This window comes from Dermacentor variabilis, chromosome 10 (assembly GCF_050947875.1).
Source record: "Dermacentor variabilis isolate Ectoservices chromosome 10, ASM5094787v1, whole genome shotgun sequence".
Taxonomy (NCBI): Eukaryota; Metazoa; Arthropoda; class Arachnida; order Ixodida; family Ixodidae; genus Dermacentor; species Dermacentor variabilis.
The window spans coordinates 58,453,583-58,476,631 of record NC_134577.1 but is presented as its reverse complement, the minus strand read 5'-3'; the positions used below and the strand labels follow the sequence as shown (position 1 = coordinate 58,476,631).

General features: G+C 50.1%; 2 protein-coding genes across 2 annotated transcripts in view; one reads left to right on the top strand and one right to left on the bottom strand.

Annotated features, from left to right (window-relative positions):
* Positions 1 to 7,036: 7,036 nt before the first annotated feature.
* Positions 7,037 to 23,049, top strand: part of LOC142560581 (MYG1 exonuclease) — a 274,671-nt gene continuing 258,658 nt past the window's right edge. Inside the window, exon 1 of the mRNA XM_075672788.1 lies at positions 7,037 to 7,056. The gene's annotated coding sequence lies outside the window, so the exon portion shown is untranslated. The remainder of the gene's footprint in view (positions 7,057 to 23,049) is intronic.
* Positions 7,082 to 13,834, bottom strand: LOC142559258 (E3 ubiquitin-protein ligase sina-like). The gene is made up of 2 exons (XM_075670883.1): positions 13,696 to 13,834; positions 7,082 to 7,284 (listed from the first exon to the last, which is right to left on the bottom strand). Exons 1-2 carry the CDS (start codon positions 13,832 to 13,834, stop codon positions 7,082 to 7,084), a joined length of 342 nt encoding a protein of 113 aa, XP_075526998.1.

The window sequence follows — 23,049 nt, the reverse complement described above, 5'->3', positions numbered from 1 at the left end:
CGTGCAGTACCCCTAATGTAAACCTTCGTTCCCTAAACTCCGAACCTTAAACGTGGCCTCCTAGACCGGGCTGCCAATTGTTGCGTTTCGCCTGCGACACGTGGTTTTGCCGGCGCGACTGCGGCGGGGCGGCAGACATTTTGGCCCGATCGTCGTCGCCGCAACGCTCATCGGCAGGTGTTTCCAGGCGCGACTGCGGCGATGCGACCGCAAAGGATCACCCTCTCATTCCAGTCATTGTGCCCGAACCAGGCGATGCGAAAGCAGGGATCATCCTCTCATTACAGTCATTGTGCCCGACCGGCAGCGCTACGACAGGGTGCTACGAGATCGTGCTCGACATGGTGCTACGGCAGCGCTACGACAGGGTGCTACGAGATCGTGCTCGACATGGTGCTACGGCAGCGCTACGACAGTGTGCGTCACCATTAGCCCATTGTACATTCACGTGCTCGTCTTTTGAGGGGTTCCTTCTTGCCCTCAACTGCGAGAGTATAAAAACAGCTGCCCCCGGACGCCAAAAGGAGGGCTCCGATTTCTTCTGTTGAGTAAAGTGCTCTCCCGTCTCTCTTCTTCGGTCAACCTGACCGCCAACTCTTTGCGATGTTAAAATAAACAAGTTGTTTTGTTGTTACCAGTCGACTCATGCTTTGCCGGGACCTTCGGATGCTTCCAGTGGTACCCCAGGCCGCCAGGCCAACGCTACCCTTGGGGCTTGCGACCCAGGTACAACCACGGGCGTCAGCGCCGAGTTCCCAACAACCGATCGTACCAGCGGTGGGATCCAAACATCTGGTTGGCAGCGGTGAGATCGCCTACGACTTCAAACAACTGTCTGCCAGCGGTGAGATCGCGACAACGGAGGCCAGCAGCGAAGAGATGCAGTTGACTGTATGCTGAGCAGCTCAACGACGATCCGGGAGCAGTGCAACGAGCCCTGTGTGACGACTGGTTGCCTGCAGCGGAACGACTGCGCGGAATTCCTGCCTGCGAGGTTTGGTGAGTGCGGGACTTTCTTCTTCTGAGCTTTGCCAGGCTTTTGTTAGTGTCAGAAACAGAGCTGGTAATTGTGGTTGTCGTTGCTGCCGGGTTAGTTTGCGGCAAGACAATAGTAAGCAGTAGAGAAAGCAGCATTCAGAGCAGCCATGGATTTGAAGTCGTTGCGCAAACCGAAATTGTTGGAGCTTGCAAGAGAGTTGGGTCTGGATGTCTCAGACAAACTAAGAAAACCTGAACTGCTAAAGGCTATTCTTGAGTTAGAGGCTGAGGATGACGAGCTGTCGGAATGCCTTGAGACCATTGAAGAGAGGGAGACTGCAAAAGAAAAAGAAGAGCGTGAACGTAAAGAACAGAAAGAGCGAGAGCAACAAGAGCGTGACCGTCAACACGCTTTGGAAATGAAGCGTCTTGAGGTAGAGATGGAACGCGCTCGTAATGGAAGTCAGGCACACGGTGCAGGAGAACGCGTATTGTTCAAAATGACTGACCTAATGCGGCCGTTTAAGCTTGGAGAGGACATTGGTTTGTTCCTGGTTAACTTTGAGCGAACGTGCGAGAAGCAGGGGTTCTCTCGGGAAACGTGGCCACAGCGCTTGCTCACTTTGTTACCCGGCGAGGCGGCCGACGTAGTCGCTCGCTTGGATAGAGAGGAAGCAGAGGATTTCGACAAAGTAAAAACGAGTCTGCTAAAAAAGTACCGGCTGTCTGCGGAGGCGTTCCGTCGGAAGTTTCGGGAAAATGAGAAAGGCAGAAGTGAGTCATATACAGAGTTTGCGTATAGGCTTATGTCGAACATGCAGGAGTGGCTCAAAGAAGAGAAAGCGTTTGGTGACCACGATAAAGTTCTGCAGTGTTTCGGGCTAGAACAGTTTTATAGTCGGTTACCGGAGAACGTGCGATACTGGGTCTTGGATAGGCCAGACGTTTGTACGGTGGCTAAAGCCGCTGAGCTAGCCGAGGAGTTTGTGACGCGTCGGGCTCGCGGAGCTAAGGACGGTCAAAAGGGTGAATTTGGCTCAAAATTTGAGAGGCCGAAGTTCACACCCATGAGAGCAAAGGGGGACACGCGTAGTGCGGATGCGAGCGAAAGCAGTCCGACCAAACGTAAAGAGACGGCGGCAGCCAAACGCAGAAAGCGGTTCGAGATGAGGCGAGCGCGCGTTTGTTATACGTGCCAGAAGCCGGGTCACTTTGCGGCGCAGTGTCCGGAAACAACACCAAAAGTTGTGTTTTTTTCAATAGGCAGCACTGACGAGAACATGAAGCTTCTCGAGCCTTACATGCGAGACCTCCTCGTGAACGGGAAAGAGTGCCGAGTGCTTCGCGATTCCGCAGCTACGATGGATGTAGTTCACCCGTCTTACGTAGAACCCCATATGTTCACGGGCGAGTGCGCATGGATCAAGCAAGCCGTGGAAGCTCATAGCGTATGTCTACCGGTAGCAAAAGTGCTTATTGAAGGACCTTTCGGAGCGCTTGAGACGGAGGCGGCAGTGTCATCTATGCTGCCCCCCCAGTACCCGTACCTATTTTCAAACAGGTCCGATCACCTCCTGCGCGAGAAGGGGCTTTTGTTTGGTGAAGCTAGTGTTCAGGCCTTAACCAGATCGAAGGTTCGGGAGCTCGCTGCAAAGGCGGTAGTTGCGGGGCCGACGTTATCAAACAACGAAAAAGGGTCAGAGGCGCAGCCAGCTGATATTCCGAGCACGCCCGAACTGAATAAACTTGAGTCTGTAACGTTAAAGGCGCCAGATACTGGAGAGGAAACGCCCGACGCGGGAAAGTTAGAAGAGCTATCTACTGATTTGCTCATCGCGCCTACGTCAGACGGACTTGATAGGTTGCTAAAAGTCAGCCGGACGGCTTTGATAGCCGAGCAAAAAAAGTATGGCAGCCTGGAAAACGTGCGCTGCAATGTCAAAGAAGGTATCGCCAGGAAAACTGCGCGTTTTGTGGAAAGAGGTGGAGTCCTGTACCGGAAGTATCTAGACCGCAGAGGAGTGGAGTTCGATCAGCTGATCGTGCCTCAATGCTATCGTCAGGATCTGTTGCGCTTGACGCACGGGGGTTCGTGGTCCGGACACCTAGGAGTTAAGAAAACTAAGGACCGTCTCTTGCAAGAGTACTATTGGCCAGGGTGTTTTCGGGACGCAGACCATTTCGTGAGGACATGTGACACTTGTCAGCGGGTGGGCAAACCAGGGGACAAATCGAGGGCGCCGTTGAAATTGGTACCTATCATTACGGAGCCTTTTAGAGGGCTCGTTATTGATACTGTGGGACCTCTGCCGGTAACAGCCACGGGGTACAGACACATTTTGACTGTGATCTGCCCAGCGACAAAGTTCCCTGAAGCAGTGCCGCTTAAAGAACTCAGCTCAGTTGAGATAGTTAATGCACTACTGTCCATATTTGCGCGAGTTGGTTTCCCTGCGGAAATCCAATCAGATCAGGGCACAGTGTTTACTAGCGCTTTGACGACAACTTTTCTCGAAAGGTGTGGGGTAAAGCTGTTACACAGCTCAGTGTACCACCCACAGTCGAATTCCGTTGAGAAGCTCCACTCCGTCATGAAGCGCGTGTTGAGAGCGTTGTGTTTTGAACATCGAACTGACTGGGAGCTGTGTCTGCCTGGGGTGATGTTTGCTTTAAGGACCGCGCCGCATGCGGCTACGGGGTTTTCGCCAGCTGAACTGGTGTACGGTCGCTCGCTTCGGTCTCCGCTTCGCATGCTTCGAGAATCATGGGAAGGTAGGGGCGACGACCCAGTCGTGGTGGAGTACGTGCTTAAGCTCCTCGAACGCTTAAGAAGGGCACAGTTGTTGTCAGGTGAAGCAATGGCAAAGGCCCAGCAGAGGGCCAAGGTTTATTATGATCGGACAGCCAGGGCCCGTCGTTTTGAGGTTGGCGATGAGGTCATGATATTGCGCACATCGCTAAACAACAAACTAGACGTGCAGTGGGAGGGCCCAGCACGAATTGTTCAGAAACTGTCGGACGTTAACTACGTGGTAAGTCTGCCAGGAAAGCGGAAAGCACAGCAAGTTTACCACTGTAATCTGCTCAAACCTTATAGACAAAGGGAAGCAGTGGTGTGCATGATGGTAAACGTTCCTGAAGAGCTTCCGGTCGAGCTTCCGGGACTAGGCTCAGTGACGAACAGGGAAGACACCGGTCAAGTCATTAGTGACCTTATCAGTAAAGCACCGCTGTCGCCCGAGCAGAAAACCGAACTACACCAGCTATTACAAGAGTTTCAAGGTCTGTTCTCTGAGAGGCCTGGTAGGACTTCTGTACTTACTCATGATATAGAACTTACCTCCACAGAGCCAGTACGATCCAAGGCGTATCGGGTGTCACCCCGCCAGAGCGATATTATGGAGGCTGAGGTAAAGAAAATGCTACAGCTCGGTGTTATTGAGGCAGGTGAGAGTGATTATACCTCCCCTTTGATTTTAGTTGAGGTACCGGGCAAGGAACCTCGTCCTTGCGTCGACTACCGCAGGCTTAATTCCATCACTAAGGATCAAATTTATCCGATCCCTAACATCGAGGAGCGCCTTGAGAAAGTTAGTAGCGCTCAGTTTATTTCCACCCTAGATCTTGTCAGGGGTTATTGGCAGGTTCCACTTACAGAAGAGGCTAGTAGGTATGCGGCGTTCATTTCACCAATGGGAACATTCCGTCCTAAAGTGTTGAGTTTTGGTTTGAAGAACGCGCCATACTGTTTTTCAAGTCTCATGGATAAAGTGTTGCGGGGACAGCAAGAATTCGCTTTACCGTATCTAGACGACGTAGCGATATTCTCCGCATCCTGGTCTGAGCATATGGCACACTTGCGGGCAGTGCTAACCCGCCTGCGCGAAGCGGGCTTGACAGTCAAGGCTCCTAAGTGCCAGTTAGCACAGGCCGAGGTTGTCTACCTCGGTCACGTGATTGGTCAGGGTCGTCGCCGCCCCTCTGAAATAAAAGTGGCCGCTGTGCGAGACTTTCCGCAACCGCGCACCAAGACCGATATTCGGTCGTTCTTGGGTGTCGCCGGCTGCTATCAGAGGTACATCCCTAGGTACTCTGATATCGCGGCTCCCCTGACGGATGCTCTAAGAAAAACAGAGCCTCAAACAGTCGTCTGGGACGAGACAAAGGAAAGAGCTTTTAGCGCCCTAAAGAGTGCCCTAACAAACCAGCCTGTGCTACGATCGCCAGACTATACAAAAGGGTTCGTTGTTCAGTGCGATGCTAGTGAGCGAGGCATGGGCGTTGTACTGTGCCAACGGGAAAATGGAGAAGTAGAACACCCCGTCCTGTATGCTAGTCGTAAGCTGTCCAGTCGTGAGCAGGCGTATAGCGCCACCGAGAAAGAGTGTGCGTGTCTCCTGTGGGCCGTTCAGAAATTGTCATGCTATCTAGCCGGCTCGAGGTTTATCATTGAGACGGATCACTGCCCTCTCCAATGGCTGCAGACCATCTCTCCCAAAAATGGCCGCCTCCTGCGCTGGAGCCTCGCTTTACAACAATATTCCTTTGAGGTGCGTTACAAAAAGGGGAGTCTCAACGGTAACGCCGATGGCTTAAGTCGAAGCCCCTAACGTAGGAATCAGCCTCAAAATTGTTTGTTACTGATGTTTTTCTTCCTGAGGCAGGATTTTTTTTAATATATTGCTTTTGTTTAGTGTTTCAAAGTGATGATATGCTTTCTAGTGCAATTTTTCAATTTGTGGACGCGTTCTGAGTGATGCTAGACTACTGTAAGGAAATAGGCAGGGGTATAAAAAGGGGAAAGAGCCTGGCAGGGCTTAGTGAGGGTTGTGCCGTGCTTGCTGACTGAGCGGTTGAGTTTCAGCGTAGTTCTAACGCTTGCCGGGAACGAGAACAAAAATGTGAACTCTCCCGAAGTCACTTTGCAGTGTCCCGTGCGAACCTGAACGAGAGAACGAGGCCTTCTCTGTGCGCTGCGCTCAAGAAACGTCGAGGGACGCCCGACTTCGGTTATGAGCATCATCGAGCGACATCCCTCCGGACAGCGGATGCAGTCCCCTGTCCATCGGGATCTCCTTCCCCCGGCGGGGCGGTCTGTTGCGTTTCGCCTGCGACACGTGGTTTTGCCGGCGCGACTGCGGCGGGGCGGCAGACATTTTGGCCCGATCGTCGTCGCCGCAACGCTCATCGGCAGGTGTTTCCAGGCGCGACTGCGGCGATGCGACCGCAAAGGATCACCCTCTCATTCCAGTCATTGTGCCCGAACCAGGCGATGCGAAAGCAGGGATCATCCTCTCATTACAGTCATTGTGCCCGACCGGCAGCGCTACGACAGGGTGCTACGAGATCGTGCTCGACATGGTGCTACGGCAGCGCTACGACAGGGTGCTACGAGATCGTGCTCGACATGGTGCTACGGCAGCGCTACGACAGTGTGCGTCACCATTAGCCCATTGTACATTCACGTGCTCGTCTTTTGAGGGGTTCCTTCTTGCCCTCAACTGCGAGAGTATAAAAACAGCTGCCCCCGGACGCCAAAAAGAGGGCTCCGATTTCTTCTGTTGAGTAAAGTGCTCTCCCGTCTCTCTTCTTCGGTCAACCTGACCGCCAACTCTTTGCGATGTTAAAATAAACAAGTTGTTTTGTTGTTACCAGTCGACTCATGCTTTGCCGGGACCTTCGGATGCTTCCAGTGGTACCCCAGGCCGCCAGGCCAACGCTACCCTTGGGGCTTGCGACCCAGGTACAACCACGGGCGTCAGCGCCGAGTTCCCAACAACCGATCGTACCAGCGGTGGGATCCAAACACAATCTTGGAGGTCATGCTTGACACGAGTATAGCTTCACGAGTAAGTCTTCATTTCATACCAGCGCACATTCCTTATAGCGTAGCACAATAATAATTCGTTTTTTTGTTTTTTTTTCTTTTGCGATCACGTCGCGTCGCAGAAGCTGACGGTGCACTCGACGTTCAGCTTCCCGCTCTCCACAAACCACCGGGCGTCGAAGAAGAGCCAGTCCCTGCTGGCCAGGGTCGACTCGACGCTCTCGTGGAGCGAGCGAGGCCTGTCCTTCCAGGTGAGCGACCGGGCGCCTTCGCGCGTCACATCCACGAGGTAGGTAAGCCTGTCCGCCTCTCGCGGGGGTCGCCGATGAGCTGGGCCACCAGGCAGCAGCACTTGCTCTCGTCCTCGTGCTCGCGCCAGAAGACGAGCAGGAAGTTTCGTCCCAGGCAGTACTGCAGGCGCAGTCGCTTTCCGAACCAGGCGCCGTCCGCGTCGTCGATGGTGAACACCACCGTCTCGCCTGCGTAAGAAGAATTTAAAGAAAAATCGCCAGAACGCGACAAAATTAAGGTGGCCCTGGTTTTATAACAGCGTCCGGTATGTCCTACTTACGCCCAGCAAAACCCTAGAGAGACAACTTTTAAGTCAGTTGTTATTGTCAACCGGTCGGTTGCGAATCTCAAGAACGTACTTGTCCGATGAAATTGCTCGGACACAAACTCGCCTCAGCACCTTCATATATAGGGATAGAGAGGCCAATTGACCAGTTAGCTAAGATGAACGCTTCATTTGTTTTCCTTGATACATGTGTACATACAGGTTTAACGTTGCGTGGTGGTTTCTCGTCTTCCCTTTACATCCTATAGATTGCCGTGTCTTCTCGTGGAACTTGAAATGTGCACCCCATTGATTGTTCATCGTCGGTCACGGTACGACGCATAGTATCAATTTTTTTTTAAAAGCAGTCGTAGCAAAACTGTTCAACCCTTGACATATGATGTCGCCTGAGTGTAGCCGTATGTCGCACCGGATTATTTTATCTAATCATTCCTGTTTTAACACTGAATGTGATGAAAGTGGTTGTCCGCAGCGGTGTACACAAGCTATGAGGAGGATACCATGGACTAAATGTGTCGCGCCCGTTCGTATCACTTGCGGTCGCCGACCATTGACTAATACTCGACCACGTCTTATTCTCTAGTCACCCTGAAAAAAAAAGAACGACGCGATAGTCATTGCCTTCTTGTACTTCAAAGTCAAAAGTCAAAGTTTATTTGACAACAGTACGTAAATGTACAGTTACAGTTGTCAGGAACGCGAACACACAAGCACACACACACACACACAAGCACACGCGCAGACGCACACGGACACACGCACGCACACACACGCACACACAAAAATAAGTTTGACAGAGCCTGTACTTCCGGTGTGTAATTTGGTTCTCAGAAACCAGAACAGCCAGCAAACTTCGGCTGTTCCGCTGTCTCAAAACAAGTTTACGAGACAGCCGTCGGCAACACTAGCTCACGGCGACAGCCTCTAACGTCAACACCAACGGGACCACCTTTGTACGAAATTATCGATTCGCAACTCCAGCCTGTTGGAACAGCCGCGCTCGTCCCACATTCAGGCCTAGCTGGTCTCTGACGGATCTTCTCTGACGTGCGCAGGTGTACCACCAAGCGTAGTAATGAGAGCTATGCTCGGAACTTCTAAAGAACGGTAAACCTTCCAACGACCGGTTTCCTGTTCGTGTAGTCAACGACACAGCGGTGAAAGTATTCGCGAAGAGCTCGTCGAGAGAGGACTGAGCTAAGCAAGGGGCGGGACACGTTTTGGCAGCCCTTGAAGTCGACGGTTAATTCTTGCCGGAACCATGACTGATCACAAACCCTTCTACCACGGTCACGGGACAACGATAGCCGCGCCAGACGCTACCAAAGTTGGCGCTCACAGCTTTCGCTGTAAAAAAAATTCGTTCATGTTTATTGAACACTTGCTACTGCGCAGCGACCTAAGATATAAGCCCTGCCTTGCACAGCGGACTTCACCTCGTGCTGGCAGATATCCCCACATCGTCTATTCCTATGCCGTCGTCAAAAATCAGGAAGGGGATATAACAGTTAGGTAAACAGTGTGGTCTGTGTGTTTTTTTTTTCCTTTTTTTTAACTTTAGCATCAGTTGAAAGTTTGCTCTCGAGCCGTCTGTTCCGTGTTACCCTGTTTGCATTACGCTGCCCGCCCACGGAAACTGCGAACTGAGTCAGCTAAATGGTAACGTAGGAATAATTCATTTATTTGCGATTAATTATGTAGATATTTACGGTGACAATTAATGTTATAGCGGCGATTTCCTCGCCGAACCCGATGTCCGCAGCTCCTGTGAAGCTTCGCCGGTGTAGGAAAGCTATCATTTTTGTTTCGAATTACCTGTTTTGCGCAGTCTGAGACCGTCGTCGCAGGAACGCGTGCTTATGTGGAGTTACCGCAGGGTAATGGTGCGTTGTGCGCCTGGCGTATGTGGGAGTCTATGGTGCAGAGTGGCCCTTTCCAGGTGCACTTCGTCCAGGGCAGGGCGCAGGAAAACGGCCTGGTGAACGAAGTATGGGCAATTACATTTGGCAACATCGTTGCGCTACTCGTCTACAAAGTTACGCTTAACCACGACACCGCAGTCTCTCTTGGGAAGCAGCACATCGTATACGAACAGCTTAGATCAGTTTAGATTAGTTTAGAATGTTAAAGTATGCTTGAAAGACTCCACTGTAAATTGTTGATTTCGCGGTCATGGGCTGCTTATTAGAATGACAAAAAAATCAATATTTCAGTGTTTTTCTTTTTATTTTGCGGCAGGACGCGCGGACCGTTACGTCAGCGCAAGGCATTGTTTTCGCCTTTCGGTTGTTAGAGTTTAGTAGAAAAGTTCGTGAAACTTCTTTATTTCAGTCTTTGGCTATAATAACACACAGTGCAGTCCATCTTTACCGCTAAAATTAAACTACATATAGGCTCGATCGGGTGTCGTCAATATACATGGCGTCACGGCGCGTGCAACTGCGGAAATTTCAAGGCGGCGTCGTCACCAGTTTTAATGCGATTAGCATTCGCTTACCTACCTCAGGCACTTGCACTCTTACGGCAATCCAGTGACCCAAGTTGTCTACTGCCTTGGGACGTTATGTCGCGCCATCGCAGTCGTTACGTTGTCGTCCGTCCAGCTTCATCATCCGACACTCGTCATGCCATCGTCGTGATAACTTCGTCATGAGATACCGTCGTTGTCACGCCATCTTCGTGATTCGGGTGTGGTCATCCTATTTGTCTTCACGCTGCCTTCCTCGTTCCACTGAAGTCATTCCTGCTTCTCGTGATTCCGTCGTCGTCACTGCGTCGCCGTGGTGCCGTCGTGGTCATGACCGACAGTGGCGAGCGAGCGTGATAGCAAATTGGGCGCATCTCGGAGACGGTGTGTGTCGCGCATATAACCAAGGCAATGTAAATCCGTAATTATACCGTTGCACATTCTAAACGAAGGCGTATTCAGCAATACGATGAGCCAGTAGATTTCTTGAACTCTAATCGCATTACCGTCGACAGTCATGGTAAGACAGATACTTGCGGAATTTTCTTGTTTCTTGCATTTGCATCTTTTCCGACAAACGAAGCGTCTTCTCGCGGCAAGAGTCGCTTTTTTCTCTTCTTTTATTCTAGAAGGGCAACGCACTTGCACAGCTCAAGTCATTTTCCTGCTTAATGTCCTTCTAATTAAGATGAGGCGCCGGCAAATCATCACAACGAACATTGGGTTCATTCGATTCCCGCATGGTTCACTGCACCACTTGCGCCACTACACCGTGTCTGCAGAACAACAGCCCTCGATTCCCTTCGGTGCAAGGCTGCATCGGTGCATCACGGGCCTCAATTGCGGCAAGGTTATCACCGTGGTGCAGGGAACCTCTGCGCCTGCTGGTGAAGTGGTGCACCCGAAGTGCATGGCACTTTGCCGGCGATGCTCGCAAGGGGGATACGTTTTGGAGCATAGCGGGTGCTTCCATTAACCGTGCAAACGCTTCCTATTAGGTTTTCTCTTCAAAGTCTCAACACAGCTGGTACAGTGACCGGCACATCGAAATTCATTGCAGGCACTAGCACAGTGGTGTTTCCTTTTTTGTTTTTTCTCAGCTCCTGTCGGATTTTCTTGGTTAACTGCGCTGTCAGACCGAGCAAGCGACGTCGTTCACGGTACGCAGGAACCGAACGTACTCATAATTTCATTCATGGGGCCTGGAAATACGCCCAGTGGCAAACTGGCAATCTTATTTACGAGCTTATATTTCTCATTAGCTTTTCTTTTCTTTTTTGCTTGATTTTTTTGTCTCGGAACGTATTCGCTCCGATTTTCCAGCTCAAGACAGTATGTGCTTGTTTTAATGGCGAGAGAACATGCAATATTATCGTGTTTTTGGTGCCAAAACCAATATCCAATTACGCGGCACACCGTGGTTGGCGACACCGAAACAATTTCGACTACCTAGGGGTTTTAACGTGCACCTAAATCTAAGCACACTGGTGTTTTCGCATTACGCCCCCATTGAAATGCAGCCGCCGAGGTGGCCGGGATTCGATCCCGCGACCTCGTGCTTAGTAACTCAACACCATAGCCACTAAACAACCACGGTGGGTACGGAACTCTTTAAAATCATAAACGCTGCCTTTACTGGTGATAGCTGTGGCCAGGTACGTCATCGAAATGCGCAACTGAAAAAGAAAATTGAAAGCACTGAAGCGTTGCCTTTGGACGAGATTCTGACTCATATGAGTTTCCGTTTAAGAGTCAAGTGATCTATCCGCTGAGAGGCGAGGCGAAGAAACAAATCGAGACACGTGTACGAGTTTCTATGTGGGCTCAGGTCTGAAACTGTAGCTGGCCTATACTTTAATAGAACCAAGGCTAAGTGCCTGGAACTGAAACGCACCATCTAGGCCACTTGCGGAAGCGCTAAGAGAGTTCGAGCTTCTTTTGTGTCATCCCTTTTTTCGCGTTTCATTCAGACGAGACTGTACTTGGACAGAATGGCTATCTCCTCAAGTTTCACAAAGTGTACGATGGTTTTATAACGACTTAACCCATATATAAAAATGTAAACTTGAATTGAATCGCACTGGATTTACCCTAGAGAAAAGACTGGGCGAGAAAAATTTAATAACATGTTAAGGGAAACCTCGCCGCGTCATATGAAGCACAGTATAATTCGATGGCGCGTCGAACTGATTTGTGAAATCGTGCTGTCACGTTCGTGTTTCTGCTTGACCCGGGGCGTCATCTTGCGCCATTCCAAATGAAATTCTCGGGTTTCTTGTTTCTTAGTCCGTGATGCTGTCGCGAAGGATAACGTTCCAGTATTCTCGACAACCGCTGGTCACAAAAAACTTATTGCGTGTCATTTTTGCAAGCCTCGTGTTATCAGCTCAGTTATTTTCGATAATCGCTTCTGGTTGAAATCTGCACGTACGTTCATTAAAAAAAAAATTACCGACGATTACGTTACTTCCTAATGCGAAATTTGAGCGCAGCAAATAAGCTGTTTCACCTTTTCGATAGATTGAGGCAAAGAAATCGAACAACACATGTATGCGCTATCACAGAATTTTTTTTTATTTTTCACACGTATTCCTTTAACAAAGACTCCACTAACAGTTCTTGACAGTCATGAAGGAAGCTTTGTGGTCGGAGAAATAGACTGATATATGTTCGACTTGGTACACCAATGCTTCATTCTCAAAGATGAGATCTATACAAGTGCCTCGCGAGGTTGTCACAGCCGTGGGACGCGTTACGAGCGAGAGGAACGGGATGTTCTCCCGCATAAGTGTTAGGAAATTGCTGTTTGTCTTTATGTCAAGCCGCCACCGATCTGGCTCTCTGATTGCCACCGCACAGGGCGAACGGCAGCGGCAATTTCGGCTCGGGCGGTGCACATATACAGATCCGCCGCCACCGATCTGGCTCTCTGATTGCCACCGCACAGGGGTTGCATTGGAGGAGGAGCGAAGAAAGGAATTAAGTTCGAGCCGGCGCTTTGACAACCGGAGACTCGCAGGAAGAGGGGGGAGGGGGGCGGCGTGTACACCCAGCGGCAAACGATGGGGGCAGAAGCGCGCGCAGCAAGCGGACAACACGATAAAGGGAGGAGGGAAGAGATAGCAGCGACTGACTGATGCCGCTGACGCCGATAGTGAGTCAACCCCAGCTGCGGAGTTGGTTTCAGGGACAACGCCGCCGATGCCGACACAAACAATATGATACCCTCGCTTCCGCAGCGCTAAGAACCAGGTCTAGCCGTGGGAAGGTGGTCACGTATTCGTCGACGTGCCGGGGCCTACGTGAAATAACCGGCGCGTCGGCAACTGAAGAGCACCCTATCCGCCACACAAGAACAGGGGGGGGGGGACCCTTTCCTCCTCTTTCTGCATGGCGGCGACGGTGTTCTATGCAGTCACGTTATCTTGACTCTCTAGCGGCGTCAGCGGCATCCAGCGGTATCAGTCGGTCGCTGCTAGCGCTGGGGGGATGAAAGGGGGGCGGAGCTGGTTACGAGGCCGACGACAACGCCGACGACGACGCGAAACCCAGGAACGGACGCCAAAGAGCTGCGCTCTAAAACGAGAGTGCTTGTGCGAGGCACATTACAGAAGGTGGCTGACGAGTTACGAAGAGTTGTGGTCCCTGCGTCGTGGAGTCGAACTCACAATTTGAACCATCATTCTCGCCGCACTCCTCGTAACAATTAGCCATCTCAAAATTCGATAAAATGCGGTGGTTCGAGTCTTTATACACCGGCTAGATGTAGTCTTAACAATTTGTTCGAAACTGTAACTCAATCGCATCAGTAATCTAGACTTCACCATTGGGTTGACAACGGCCCACATCTGCCATTAAGGAGAGCCAGCCACCTGAACTCGCAGTTCTTCTCGTGTTCCCGCTGGTCGGAGAAGTTCAGCTGCGCACGGCACCCGTGTATCGAGTGTCGGCCCGGCGTGGAGAGAATCGCGGCCACCTTCTCCATGGACGGCACACGGGTGTCGCCTGCGTGTTAATGCTATTCTTATATTGTTATTGTTACTATAATGCTATTATTTATGCTAGTTGCTTTCACGCAGCTTCGCCTAATTCGCCGCGCTTTTTTTTTTTTCTGGGGATCCTTTCTCACTGCACCGTCGCCGCGAGCACTTCTCTATGATAAACGCATGTGTGAAATTATGCGCAAGTTTCCCACGCTGTTTTTTTACACTTTGTACCAACGAGCTCAGTTCGTCGTCCTTTAGCGAACTTTTCATTCAGGTTTTGTCGTTTTCGTTTAATTGTAATTCGTTATTTCAGAAAAAGAATTTGCAAGGCACCGGGGCACCAGTTCGGACGCTGTTTTGTCGACGTGTCACGATAAGGCACTCGCATTCTTTTATTGACTTCGGTGTTTCGACGCAGCCAAAGGAAAGCCAAATGCATCGACAGACGCCGCTGGTCTTTCGTATTTCTTTTTTTGTCTCGCTGCTGTTAAATATATCTTCCAGCGATCTCCCTTTGACAAAATGAAGCAATCATCGACAATTGCGTTTACAAATGTCTCCCCCCTATCGTAGAAAAAAAAAGATCTACGCGGCAATCTACTACGCGCCCCTTTATTTCAATCTGAACCTTTATTTCGTCTCACCAACTCTGCGAAGAATCGCGAAGGCTATAGGTCACGGCCATTAACCCGAACAGAAAACATTATCCACTTCCCATCACTCTCTGTGAAATGCTGACTGAATGGAAGCTTCACGGAAAGATTAACAGCAGACAATGGGCGAAACCTCCACCTTCCTTCTCGGGAACACGCAGCCCTATCTCGTTACTGATTGGCGGACACGTACACCAGGCTTCACTGCAGTGCACAGAATCGGTAAGACGGAATCTTGCAGATATCGATAACTGCGGACTTTGAACAATCACCGATCGGCGCGAGACATTCGGGAAAGGTGCTGTCCTTCTCGCGGCAGGACACGCAGATCAGGTGTCCCTGGGAGCACTGCAGGATGGGCGGCCTCACGCACTCGCCTCACAACAAGCACCGGAATAGGCCGGTCAGCTCCGAGACCAGCCGCGAGGCCATCTCCGAGACCAGCACGGCTGACGCTGATTTACGGGCCACTTTGGGTGTGCCATCAGTGGTCCTGCTACTGCGCTTCGTAGTCAATGTGCAACGGCTCTCATCCACCCTGTCGATGCGTGAGTGCTTCAGTGTCTGTTTGGGGTGTTCCGTGCGGGGGCTACTAAAGTGTCGGCGCTGGGCCTGGGCAGGGTCTTCCAGAAAAGGACAGGAGGCTTAAAGGGACATTAACGAGCAACAATAGGTCTTCAACTGCCTTCAACTTTTCTATTCATATGGCAAGGAAAAAATTTTATGAATGCTGGATAAAATAAAGGCCGATAATTTCCCCAATTTACGAAAACAGTCCAAACAAGGAAATACGATTAACCAAACGAAACAGACAGGACACTACGGTAGCCCAACCGTGTCCGCCTAATAATACGTGATTTACAATTTAGTTATGACCTGTTTCTTTGCCGTTGATATATGGGTCAATCCATTTTTCGTTATTGTTAATCTTATCGTTTTACGACGTGCTCTTGAATTATGCTCTCGTCCACCTTCAACAACCTTTTAGTTCCGACTGAAGTGATAGTGCCCTGTCTTGTGTCTTTCTGCTTGTCCATTGTCTTTTCTTGTAACTAAGACTGTCCGCAGCCTTCAAACGACGCCTTGGCTGCAGCCCGATTTGTCTTCATTACCCAGAGAATTTTCCTTTCTTGTATTTCGCACCGAAACCTCAACACCGCGGTATGTCACAGTGATGTCAAAGTCTTAGAAGTATATTCTGGTTGCTAGGCCTTAAATCCGTTTGCGCGCAGAAGTAATTCTGGAAACGCGCTACGATTTGGTTCCCGTATAATGCATTCAGTGAGTCCCTTACCGATAACGAACTAGTCCGGAAAATACACTTTCTGTATTCATTACGTCACGGCGAACTGATGCGGAGCTTCGTGGCAGCTTCTTAAGCCTTCTGTCTGTCACTCGTTCTTTATGGCATACAAACCTTATCACCTTGCTACGCGTGGTCTTGTTGTTCTTGTAGAGGCTTACTTTGCTAATGTAGTTGAACGACCCCTCTTTCGTGTTTCTTTAGGCGCCCTTGCTATTGTTTATAAGGAGCAGCTTCGGTGGCAACATTAGAGAATGGAATCCAGTTAAATACAGCATAGCTACGGGTACACTATCGTAATGATTATATTGCTTTCTATGTGTTTACGCCTGCCGATAGAGTTCAAACGGAGATCCCTCATTGCTGTAGAGAGAGACAGAGAGAAACAACTTCATTTAGTCGCTTGCAGAACGACACCATAAATGGCGCCGTGACGCGGGCCCTGACGTCTTCTCAGCGGGTGCTCTACTCAACTCCAGAGCGTGTTACTCCCGCGGTCGGTCGCCCTGAGGGGCAACGTTCCGTCGGTTTCGCTCAGCCTTTGTTTTTCAAGAGCCGCCGAGACCTGCTGGACGGCCCAGGTTTGGCTTTCATGGTCGTAGCATTCCGCCGCAGCCGCGAGTCGCGGCAGAATCGTTGTACTTGTCGAAGCTTCGTCGGGGAACTTGGTGCAATCCCATAGGATGTGCGTCAGGGTGGCCCTCTCCCGCTGGCACGCGCGGCACACATCACTCACATATAATTTGGGGTACTGATGATTCAATAACACTGGGGTGGGAAGGAACCAGTTTGCAGTTGTCTGAAGAGCACCGCCTCGGCTCGGCTCAGCCCCGGGTGCGGGGGTGGGAAAGTCCTTCGAGCCAGGCGCTGGAACTGTGTAAGTTCGTTGAACGTCGTCATGCCGTCCTTGGCACTACACCACGTTGGACGGTCGGTTGCAGCGGCGCGGTTGGTTAGCGCTCGCGCCACTGCGTGTGCCGTCTCGTTGTGGTTATCATGCTTCTCCGACGCATCGTTGCCCGCGTGCGCCGGGAACCACTTGATTCTAACATACATATTGTCTCTTTGCAGGTCAGCCGAGCACAGAACACGAACAGCCTCACCACACACTTTGCCCTTGGCATAATTCCGCACTGCACTTCGCGAATCACACAACACCGTCTGGCACCCGGGGTCGGCAACGGCCAGGGCAATGGCCACTTCCTCCGCCTGACACGCCTCGCGGACCCGTAAGCTCGCCGCTGCCCTCGTCGCGCCGGGCGACGCCTCGATGACGGTAGCTACAAACGCCGCGCTGCCTCCCTGGTATTCTGCCGCATCCACGAACCTTGCGTGCTCGTCCTTGGCGTGAAAGTCGATGAGGGCCTCGGACCTCGCCGCTCTTCTCTCCTTGTTAAACTCCGGGTTCATGTTTCTCGGGATGAGGTCTACCCGAATCCGGCGCTGGGTCCCGTCCTGGACAGGAACCTCACTACTCGCCTTTTTCGCCCCGGGCGTGAAGCCCAAGTATTGAAGTATGCGCCTGCCGGCTTCGGTCATAGAGAGCCGCTCCAGCTGGGTGGTCCGTTGAGCTTCCGCGATTTCTTCGATGGTATTGTGTACCCCCACCAGCGCTGCTGATCACGTGCAACGCTCACGGTTAACGCTCTGTGTTACATGAAGCGATTTACATCGCTGGAGGAATTTTTTCTAGCGAACGTGCCCGACTCTTTCGTTGTGGCCGCTCTGGGGACTTACGGCTGAGCTAGCGGAACCTCCTGTAGTCTTCACGTAATGAAACCGGGTTCATTACTGAAACTTCTGGGCTGAGTTCCTTCCGCCAGAAGCGAGATGTCGAAGTGTAGGGCTGCCCGCGCCTTATAGGAACACTGCGGCCACTGCTCTTGTCCGCCGCAGTTACTGCTTCGCTGTCGTTGCTCGTGGCATCAGTCATGGCAGACACCCACTACACGGTATGGAGAAGGAAAATGGCTGAAGAAATAAGTGAAATAATGAAGAATGCAGAAAATAAATTGGAAGATCCTCACGGACTGAGGAAATCTGTGTAAGCGAAGCTTTAGAACGAGGACAAAGCAAAAAAGAGTGCAGCACGATAAGAAACGCGCAATGATTTCACCGACGAATCTGTCTCGAAATTCGCCCGTAATGGCCACTGGCTGCGACGGTGTTTGTAGCTGTATACAGGGATGATATTCTGGAGGACAGAACATGACCAGGATTTATAGGCGGATGATTGTCTATAGGCATATTCGGATCATCGCTATGATTCTCCGAATCCGAGCGGACCGATTCCGGATGCCCTCCACAATGGTTCCAAGTAAAATATATTTCACGCCAACCGGACATCGGGCTGCCTTTTGGTGCAGTCGGAGCGGAGGCGTTGTGGGCGCCACCTATGTGTCTGATAATGATGACGATTTATTGGCATCCCTTTTGAAACGGGACGGTGGAACGTACCGCCATAGCCTGCTCAAGTTACTCAGGTATGCTATACATGCTTTTCATTATAGCTTTTTTTATATACATCTCTTTAATCTTATTTCTGTTCTTCATAACTTCTCGATACACATTAAACTGCTACGTGCCTGTAATATAACCGCTCTTATCAGTCGCTTCTCTGCTTTTTTTTTTCACCAATACTCTAAACGTATTTTGCTTCTCTCGACTGCTAACGGTATCTGGTGGCGCCACCTGCGTTCCCTCCTGCATTCCGGCTCGCGAATAAACTTGTTGCGACGCCAGTGTGTATGGGCCTGTCCCAACTCAGCGCGTTGCTCTGTGCCTCCCCCCCCCCCCCTGTACGCGGTGTCGGTACCGCCTCCAAACATTCGACATCGTCTCAGAAGTGGCCGGTTGAACGCCTTCGTTTGCCTTCGTCTACCGAAGGGGAAGCAAGATAGCCAGCGAACAGCGATCGTCCGGTTCGAAGTGGCTCGACATCTCCCTACATCAACCCGACGCTGAACGGCGATGTTCGCGTCGGGTTGCCTTCAACAGCGTTGCGCCTTGGCCGACGCCGAAGACCCGTTACGAAGATTAGGCAGCCTGCGTAATTGTACCCGCGCTTGGAGCAAGTATATTGCCCACGTTATCGCGGTTGCAATGACTCCCGGTCAAACTCGTTTCATTTAATGATGCAAGAAGTATGTCACCTATACACACAATGAATGACGCACGTTCATTGACTAGTTTATTCCTTATTCTAGATTTTCCGTTTTTTCTCATGTGTCCGAATCATCCGCAGGTACCGTCCTTTATGCAGTTTGTCTTAAAAGCTTCTAAGCACTTGGTGTGGCGATGGTGGGCAGTGTCTGCCCGCGTCCAAACTGTGCAAAATCCATCAGCTGTAAAGAAGGACAGAAAAATTAGGCCAAGTGTAAATCATTTCATCCTCGCGTCTCCAGAAGCTTCGGAAGAACTGAGAGGGGTTCGCGGGGTCTGCTGTATGGTAGAGAACATCTTTACATGAAAAAGAAAGCTAGACGCCCAGTGATTTCCTTTCTTTCTTTCTTTGCAACTTCTAGCTGCGGAAGGGCAGAGCTTCGGCCTTATTGGTGCGACGTTAGCTTGTATTTCGCGCAAGATTGTGAGACAGTCTCAAAACATGGTTGCCTAATTTAATGCACTCTGAGGAACGGACGGTATGGGGTGACAAACAAACACACCCCACATGCGTGTAAACGAAGCTTCGACTGCTGACCGGAGTTAAGTCTATACTTGATCAACCGCCGAACAGACGCAAGTAACTGTAAGTGACGAGGAATATCTCGAAATTTAATTGAAGGTGTTTATTCGACTACATGCGTGATAGATGGTAGCAACACAAAAACTCCTCCCGCAAAGCGTAATACAGAGCAAACCACGTGTGCTTTTTATACGATCGATAAAGGCTGTCAGAAGCGCCAGGAAATGAAAAACCATATACAAAAGACTTAAGATTATACAAAAATAAAAGCCGGCATATCTCACGCCCTGTGTAAATGGATGTTATCCAAAGCAGTGTGCGGGGCGCCTACCAGGTTAACGAAATGACCATGATAGCACTAAGACGTAGTCGGCTGTTTCATGACCTACATGACGTGCATGTCACGATATTCATGTCATGACCGATCATTTATGTTCGTCATGCACTTTTGTCATACTATGCCAATTTTAGCACCGACCCAACAGCGCCCACTAGCCAGGCAGATACGCGGAACAAGAAAATTTGGCAAGGACAGTTAACAAAGAAAAAATGGGGAGCCCGCAACACCTCCGGGGGCTACTGCGAAAGCACCAAAGTGTTTCATTGGGGGACAGCGCGTTCTTTTATATACATGTATTGAGCCCTCTTCCGTGACGTCACAAATCACTAGGCGCGCCTCGCGAACTAGGCGCTCCTTCGTCTCGCCGATAATACCTGGTTATGCGGAGTAGGGATATCGCCTGTGGCTCTCACTGCAAAGGTTCTTCGGGGTGGTCTGGGTTCGGATCCGCTTACGGGCGAACGCATTCTGAAATTTCTTTTCAGATCTATTAGTTCATTATGCCTGCATACAGGGTGTTTCAGCGAACACGTTCGAAAATTCCTAATGGTTGCTTGTAGCAGATAGCACAACTCTAGTTCATGAGGTGGTCTACTCGAAGAGCCGGACACTAGCACAAGAAATTGAAATGCATAATCCACAATAATTCACGAATTACGTTTTTAACTAATAACTTAGGATCCATGTTCCAATTTACAGATTCTATCGGGGGAGTTCGCAAAGCCGATCCACTTGTCAGGTATTCTCAGGGTGACACCAGTTACAGATTCTATCGGGGGAGTTCGCAAAGCCGATCCACTTAATAGGTATTCCGAGGGTGACACCAGTTTCGAGATATTAATTCCCGAACTTCGCGGAATTGCGAACTTCCAACAGATTTATGCTCAGACACGTCACAGTCATGTATATGGGGCTTTAGTAACAGCCTGTGCAAACGCATTCGTAACGTTTTGAAGTCACAACAACGATCAGTAAAAAGAGAGAGAGAGAGAGAGCGTAAGACATACAAAGTGATGAAATGGTTGGGTTGCCCTTTTCGCCGAGTCGTTGACGGTTTGAGGTTAAGATAATTTATTTCTTTTCAAAGCAAAGCTTTCATTGCCTGTTCTCCCGACTTTCTGGGCGCTACTGTGATGGTTTTGCGGCGGGTGCCACTGGGTTTCTTGCAACGTCACCAGATGGCGCTCACCTCTGCGCATTCCTAAAGTCCCTTAAACTTCGTAACGTAGCACCACGCTTTGAAGAATGCGCCTCCTCCTCGCACGCTCTGGCCGAGGCCGACGCCGCGGCGCTATTGGCCTCATAGCATCACGTGGGCCCTCACGCCATGCTTAAGGGCCATTTTCGCTCGAGAACCGTCTACGGAGTGACGGGGAGCGCATGTTGGCGGCCTTGCTACGCTCGAGCGGTGTAGGCGGCACCAAGGTCGAGGAAGGAGCGCGAAAGAGAGGAGAAAGGAGGAGGAGCGAAGGCGGAGAAGGAGAGTGTCGCTACTTTACGAAGTTTAAGTGGCTTTCATGATCATCATAATCATCATCAGCCTGGTTACGCCCACTGCATGGCAAAGGCCTCTCCCATACTTCTCCAACTACCCCGGTCATGTAATAATTGTGGCCATGTTGTCCCTGCAAACTTCTTAATCTCATCCGCCCACCTAACTTTCTGCCGCCCCCTGCTACGCTTCCCTTCCCTTGGAATCCAGACTGTAACCCTCAATGACCATCGGCTATCTTCCCTCCTCCTTACATGTCCTGCCCATTTCCATTTCTATTTCTTGATTTCAACTAAGATATCATTACCTCGCGTTTGTTCCCTCACCCAATCTCCTCTTTTCTTATCCCTTAACGTTACACCTATCGTTCTTCTTTCCATAGCTCGTTGCGTCGTCCTCAATTTAAGTAGAACCCTTTTCGTAAGCCTCCAGGTTTCTGCCCCGTACGTGAGTACTGGTAAGACACAGCTGTTATAAACTTTTCTCTTGAGGGATAATGGCAACCTGCTGTTCATGATCTGAGAATGCCTGCCAAACGCACCCCAGCCCATTTTTATTATTCTGATTATTTCAGCCTCATGATCCGGATCCGCAGTCACTACCTGTCCTAAGTAGATGTATTCCCTTACCACTTCCAGTGCCTCACTACCTATTGTAAACTGCTGTTCTCTTCCGAGACTGTTAAACATTACTTTAGTTTTCTGCAGATTAATTTTTAGACCCACCCTTCGGCTTTGCCTCTCCAGGTCAGTGAGCATGCATTGCAGTTGGTCCCCTGAGTTACTAAGCAAGGCAATATCATCAGAGAATCGCAAGTTACTAAGGTATTCTACATTAACTTTTATCCCCAATTATTCCCAATCCAGGTCTCTGAATACCTCCTGTAAACACGCCGTGAATAGCATTGGAGAGATCGTATCTCCCTGCCTGACGCCGTTCTTTATTGGGATTGTGTTGCTTTCTTTATGGAGGACTACGGTGGTTGTGAAGCCGCTATAGATATCTTTCAGTAATTTTACATACGGCTCGTCTACACCCTGATTCCGTAATGCCTCCATGACTGCTGAGGTTTCGACTGAATCAAACGCTTTCCCGTAATCAATGAAAGCTATATATAAGGGTTGGTTATATTCCGAGCATTTCTCTATCACCTGATTGATAGTATGAATATGGTCTATTGTTGAGTAGCCTTTACGGAATCCTGTTTGGTCCTTCGGTTGACAGAAGTCTAAGGTGTTCCTATTACCTTAGTAAATACATTGTAGGCAACTGACAGTAAGCTGATCGGTCTATAATTTTTCAAGTCTTTGGCGTCCCCTTTCTTATGGATTAGGATTATGTTAGCGTTCTTCCAAGATTCCGGTACGCTCGAGGTCGTGAGGCATTGCGTATACAGGGTGGCCAGTTTCTCTAGAACAATCTGCCCACCATCCTTCAACAAATCTGCTGTTATGTGATCCTCCCCAGCTGCCTTCCCCCTTTGCATAGCTCCCAAGGTTTTCTTTACTTCTTCCGGCGTTACTTGTGGGATTTCAAATTCCTCTAGACTATTCTCTCTTCCATTATCGTCGTGGGTGCCACTGTTACTGTATAAATCTATATAGAACTCCTCAGCCACTTAACGATCTCATCCATATTAGTAATGATATTGCCGGCTTTGTCTCTTAACGCATACATCTGATTTTTGCCAATTCCTAGTTTCTTCTTCACTGCTTTTAGGCTTCCTCCGTTCCTGAGAGCA